The sequence below is a fragment of the Microtus oregoni genome, unplaced genomic scaffold (assembly GCF_018167655.1).
Source record: "Microtus oregoni isolate MIOR12 unplaced genomic scaffold, Mior012 000067F_001, whole genome shotgun sequence".
NCBI classification, from domain to species: Eukaryota; Metazoa; Chordata; class Mammalia; order Rodentia; family Cricetidae; genus Microtus; species Microtus oregoni.
Genome location: NW_024543954.1, coordinates 360,093 through 366,379, shown reverse-complemented (window position 1 = coordinate 366,379; position 6,287 = coordinate 360,093). Strand labels below are relative to the sequence as shown.

Genomic DNA, 6,287 nt, shown 5'->3' with positions numbered 1-6,287 from the left:
CTGTATGACGACAGAAGGAAGGGTCTACCAGTCAAATAATACCTAGATGGGTAGCACCAGAAAATAAAAGAAAGGTCTGGAACACATTCTCAGGATCTTCGGAGGGATGTTGGCCTTGCTATTGTCTTGATTTTGGACTTTGGGCATCTAGAACTGTGAGAGACTACATTTCTCTTGTTTTTTTTTTCCTTGACCAGTGTGGGGAAGTCTGCCAAAACAGCTTCAAGACACACAGACCTTTCCCTAATTCCCCAGGCTCCACTGCTGTGATGTGTTGTTGCTCCCAGACATTTGACTGAGGAGCTTTATGGGCAGCATCATGTCTTATCTCTTCATGTGGAGCCAGTAGTGTTGATAGAGAATATGTCTTGTCTAGACTTTCTTAGTCTTCTTACTCAAGCTGTGCTGCTTGCCTTTTGCTATGGAAGCAGAGGCTTAAGGGATCTTTGGAAACAGGCTACTTCTTGTTGGCGCTTGCCCTGGAAAACTGTCCTCTGGTGCTAACAAATCTAAAAGGACACTGTGTGCACCAGATAAATAGAAATACCATGAGGTAGGCCCGAGAGATGGTTCAGTGGTTGAGAGAACTTGTTGCTCCTCCAGAGAACCAGACTGAAGTTCCCAACTGCCTGTTAACTCCAGCTCCAGGGGATCTGCTGACTTCTTCTGGCCCCCACAGACATTGCACACACATGCACATACACATATCTATCCACATCAATAGAAAAAAACCTTGAAGAAAATAAAAGAAATATCATGAAGATAAGCTGAGGACAATGTGCAGAGTGCTGTGGAAGGGACTCATAGTGTTGTGACCATGGTGTTCATTTGCAAGGCCTAACCACAGAACTGGGGGCTCTTATGGGCTCAAAGGGAGTGCCACAGAGCATGGATGTCTACACAAAGGCATTCAGAGGGATCTGGAGACGGTAGGAGAGAGGCACTAAGAGTTAGTAAATATGAAATGGGCTTTGCTTTTGAGGCTTTAGGACAAACAAGAAGTCAATGATGAGAACACAGGTACGCTAGTGATGAGGATGTAAAGTGCGCAGATGCTGGATAAAAAGTCTGATGGGACCTTCAAAAGTTAAAGTTGGGCTGATGAACTGGCTCAGTTGGTAAAGATCTTGCCTTGCAAGAATGGGGACCTGAGTTTGTTCTCCATAATCCTTGTTTTAAAAAAATCTAGGTGCTTATAATCCCAGTAGTAAGAAAGTAGAGACAGGAGGGTCCCTGGGGTTTGTTGGCCAGCCAGACTAGCCTAATTGGTGAGTTCTAGACCAACGAGAGATCCCGTCACAGAAAACAGGATGAGCAGTACCTGAGGAATGACACTGGAGATTCTCCTTTGGTCTCCACCTTACACAAATACATGCATGTACGCACATTTGTGGCCACTCACACCCTTACACACATGCACACACTTGTGCACATGTATACACACACTAAAAACAATTACCATGAGATCCCACAATCTTGTGGCTGGGTATATATTACTTCCCAAAGGAAACCAGGATCTCAAAGAGCAATTTGTGCACGCAGGTTCACAGTAGTATTATTCACAATACCTAAAAGATGGGAGTAGTCCAAGCATTGCTGACAGACAAAGGAAGAGGGGACTGGGGAGGAGGAGTGGAAAGTTGGAGGGAAATGGCATGGAGTTAACGTTTGGAAAGGTAAAAAAGTTCTGAATTCTCCCATTGACCCATCCAAGGACACTGACCTGGATAGTCACAGCAGGCTTTACCTGGTGAAATCAGTCAGTGGGAGGCGCCACAGGTGGGGCACCTTTTGCCCACGGAGCCAGTGTTCCTTCTTGCCATAGAAGTCAGCAGGGCAGCAGTCCACAAGAGAGGCCACGCCTGTGGCTTCTCCCACCTTGGTTCAGTGACATACAGGTACCTTTTGTTTGGTTCCACATGGGAAGTTGACAAATAATAAATCACACATGTGACCCAGACCAAGATTGTAGGAGCCTTTCATTTTCTTTTATACACAGAAATTTTGGTCTATTCTTTAAATTAAGAAATTCAACTACAGACTTTATTATACATCTGTGGTCTTTCTCATTAAGATATTTTGTTCATTTTTATAACAGGCAGATAAAAATGTAAAACATATTTATGAACTGAACACAGTTGACTAAGCCATTCCATATAGTATAATGCTTTATAAAGAGAAGCTTCCAGTGAGACAGGTCTCTTCGGCCTGAAGACTGTACAAGACCCAGAACGAATGAACCCCACAGCTCAGCACAAAGGCAGCCTGGGTATCACACAGTCGACACTGACATCAGGCAACTTTAGACAGCAGCATTGAGGGTTGGTTTTTAAATATATAGTGGCCATTTGCTCTATCTGTGTGTCTATAACAGAGGATGGCAAGAAGCTCATGAGCATAGCTGGGCACAGCTGACCCACTTCAACCGCAATACTCCACATTTCGATTTCTTGTTGAAGAACACAAAGACCCTCAGCAAGCCAAGTTGCCTTTTTGTTGTGGTGGTTTAAACGAGGACATCAGGGAACAATTTACAAATGGGAAACATTCTCAATATGCCCTTTATAAAAAAGGGATGGCTTTAAGTGATCTGTAGCTGGCATTTTAAAGTGGAGTTTCTCTTGTAACTGAAATTCTTTTGCCCGAGATGTGGCTACTCCTGCTCAGGGGATGACATGGCATTGGTGTGACCAGTGAGGACAAAGCACATTTTCATTTGACTTTGTGTGGATGCCCAGGAGCTGAGACAAGCTTTCTGTGGGGTGGCGTGGGATGGGAGTGGAGCAAATGCAGCTCCTGAGGGTGCCTGTCCTTACCCCTCCATCTCTAAGCTTACATCTGTCTCCTGGCACAAAACCTCAGGCCCAAGTGACAGGCTTGTGTGGGAGTGGAGTGAGATTCTAGACATCTTCCTGAGAAGTTCAGGAAGCCATGAGTTCACAAGGTGAAGGACCCTCAAGGGCAGGATGTCATTGTGGGTGTCCGGATTCAGGGCCGAAGAGCACAAGGGAGGGGCAGGTTACCACTAGGAAGAGACTCATTAGCGTGGGTTTCCCTGCAGGGCAGCAGGCATTAGACCCCTCTCCTCTGCCTTCTTCCCCCAGGCTGGCGCTCTTTCTAGGAAAGCAGGCTTGGCACAGTGGGGGACTACAGTGATGGGGCAGGCTCCTGGAGCCCAGACCTTGCTTTAGCCTTGCCTGCCTAGGTGGGACCAAGCCCTGCGAACCCTGTGCTCAGCCCCCATAGGCCCAGACAGAAAAAAAAAAAAAAACGGCAACAGTGATGGAGGCCATTTTTCCAAGAGGCCATGTTTCTATAGTGTTGCCCTCTGGGTTGTATTTACCCCATGGGCAAGAAGACCGGGGTTGGAAGCATGCTTTGGTGGGTAGCACGCCCATGCCCTGGCAGAGGTGGTCCCTGCCATTTGCCAAAGCACAAAGTGCAAATCGAGAGGAATGACAGAGATGAACCTGGACTGTCCTCACAGTTGGCATCTTGATTTTGGTGACCCTTCTTTCTCAGGTGGCCTCCGTAGAGGTTAGGCCTGCTGTCTGTCTCTGCTCTATCACCTTACTCCTAGGGTTCTTCATGCTTTCAAAGTTGGACAAAGAAAGCCACCAGCAAAAACGAAGGTGTCGGAAATGAAGTGGAAGGAAGCCAAAACCAAAACTTGATTTGCTTTGTACTGGAGGGGACCACTGTCATCAATACTTTGGTATTTTTCTTTTTAAAAAAATGCCATTGAAAAGTCTTTTTCCTCTACAAGCAGAGGTCTCAAAGTGCAAAGGTTCTAAGTGCAAGGCCTCTAGGTCTTGCACAACGCTCCCCAGACTGCCTCCTCTGGAATCTTGGCAGGGTCAGGCATGGAGATCCTCAGGTCAGGGGCTTGGGGAGGGAAGTCCAGTACCGAGAGGATGTTCTTGCAGTCTCATTCCCTGAAAAGAGCCTTGCTACATCCAAAAAATGAAACTTCAAAAGGAGAAGGCCTGGTGAGAGGAATGGAAATATCATGCCGATAAATAGTTCCTTATTCTTTAAATATGCATTTGCCATATATATGTATATGCATACAGACACACATACATATAGACACACACACATGCGGTCTGCAGATGGGTCTAGTGTGCTTTGCAGTAGAAGGTACCTTTGCAGGTGGCTCCCTCCGGTGGCCTGTCTGCACAATGACCTCCTTGGTTTTGGTATACTTTTTTTTTTTTTTTTTAATATGGGTGCAGCAAAGCTTCAAACAAGCTCAGCTAGCCCCTACCACGCTGCACAGCTCAAATGCTGAAAACATGGCGGAACTAGTGTTTGTTAAAAAAGAAGCATCAGTAGAAAAAAAGGTGGAAAGCGCATTTTGTCTCATGCTCTCCTTTTTTTCCTTCACGTTGGGTGAAGAACTTCCTCTTCTCCTTTTTCCTTCTTCCTCCACCTCCTGGAAGTCTGGTGAGAAGCCTAGTGGGTTGTGCCCTTATTGAATGCAATTGGCTTCTTGCAAATACCACATAAGAAAAGTCTTTAGCCTCTTTAGCATGTTTTCTCTTTTTGGCAGGTGCACGACTCCCCTCTCTGTGTGTACATGCACATGTGTGTCCATGTGTGACTGCGTGTATGTATGTATGTGTGTGCATGTGTGTGTATACATGTGTGATAACAGAAGTTCTGGTTAGAGGGACGTCTCCATGCTGTGGAGTGGGCTCCCGGGCCTGGAAGAGAATGCTGAAGAGGTAGCTGACTTGGTGGCATGCATGGTCAGGTAGATGCCGCTGTCTATGGCGTTGTTGTTCTGGTTAGGGGGTGTGGGAGGCGGGGCCCTCAGGTGCTCTTCGTTCTCATCCACATCTGTGTCATCGATGAGCGGGATGTTGTGGGTGTAGTCATTGATCAGAAACTCGGGCGTTGCCATGAAGTTATGGATGCAGCTCTTGGATTCCGGTTTCTCAAGGCCTTCATAAAGTGAGCTACGGAATGCTTTCACCACCCGGATCTGAAGTCAAGGGGGAGGGGCAGAACCCACATGGGAGATGGAAAGGGTGAGGAAGGGCAGAGAAAGGAGAGGAGAGGGGAAGGAGAAGGGAGGGAGAGGAAAGGACAGGAGACAGTCAATGGGTAGCTGATGCTGGAAAGTTGTGCCCACATCAGAGGCTGGCACATTGCATGATGAATGTTCACACACTGGGGAACTTGTAGGGAATGGAGTTGCTTTGCTAGACTGTGGCAAGGGTTTACAGATCTGGGCCTTGGTGTTGAAAACATTCTGACATAGGTAGATATCTGGAACAATAGGCTGATGCATGCTACCTTCCTGGTCCTTGCCCTGAGAACAGGAATGGTTTAGGTGGCACCTGAGGTCTTTGCTCAATTTGAACTCCAATTTGGTAGAAGACAAATATACTGAGATTCTCCAAAGAGTGTGCCAGTGGCCACTTCTGCACATTCATCTTAGTCCTTCCTAAGGGGCACACCATACACTTGAACTACCATTTTTGAAAACTTTTCAAGTCTCCCTGACATTGTTTCTGCCTGGCCCTCTTTCATTTGAGCAGCTGTGCTTCCTCTGCTTCTCCTTTGTCCCAAAGCTCTGGACTGTCCCAGTTACGCTTCCTCCCTGTTCATATCTCTGTACAGTGCTGGAAGCTATCTAGGGATATGGTAGAGCTCTGGGCCCTAGAGTCCACTGGCCCTTACCTGGAGGCCAAGACTACAAATGGCCACACTTGAATTTGCACGTACCAAGCCTGTTCCTATGCAGCTGTCTTGGTCTATCAGTTATCCTCTTGGTCCTAGTTACATGTGTCTCATCGGGTCTCATTAGATACTTGGTGCTTTCAGCAGCCTTTTGCGATCTACCTTTCTGGCCCTTCTTCCCCCAAACCACCTCTCTCCTTTTTCTCCTCACTGAGCTTCTGTTCAGACAGCCCTGTGCCTTGCCAATGCTCCTCGTCCACCCCACTGCTGTTTTCAGTTCACATCAGCATTACACTCTGCAAGGAAGTGCTTCCCACAATACTTGGCCTCCCCACCACTGTGGCCATGTGCTCAGAGCCAAGCTTGCATCCCCTCCAGTCTCCTGCATCTCTTGTAGGACAAGGCTTTAGAACTTGCCTGAGAATCAGCCTCTCCCTTCTCTGGCTTTTCCATGGCCACTCACACACTGACTCCAGTCTCATCCTTTCAAGCCACAGAACAGCTGCCTCTCTGATGTTTCCCTGGCCCCAGATGCTGGGCTCCTTCCTGCTTCTAGAACCAGAGGCCAATGAATAGCCCTCTGCTAGACCTCACACAAG

General features: G+C 47.3%; 1 protein-coding gene across 6 annotated transcripts in view; it reads right to left on the bottom strand.

Annotated features, from left to right (window-relative positions):
• Positions 1–1,529: 1,529 nt before the first annotated feature.
• Positions 1,530–6,287, bottom strand: part of LOC121440270 (plasma membrane calcium-transporting ATPase 3) — a 75,442-nt gene continuing 70,684 nt past the window's right edge. For 2 of the 6 annotated variants that reach the window (XM_041641037.1, XM_041641036.1), the window contains exon 21: positions 1,532–4,987. In XM_041641037.1, the coding sequence (XP_041496971.1) occupies positions 4,667–4,987 (321 nt within the window). In that variant the 3' untranslated portion in view covers positions 1,532–4,666. Of the gene's footprint in view, positions 4,988–6,287 lie in introns of all 6 variants that reach the window. The other 4 variants (XM_041641038.1, XM_041641039.1, XM_041641043.1 and 1 more) reach the window with 3 other exon arrangements.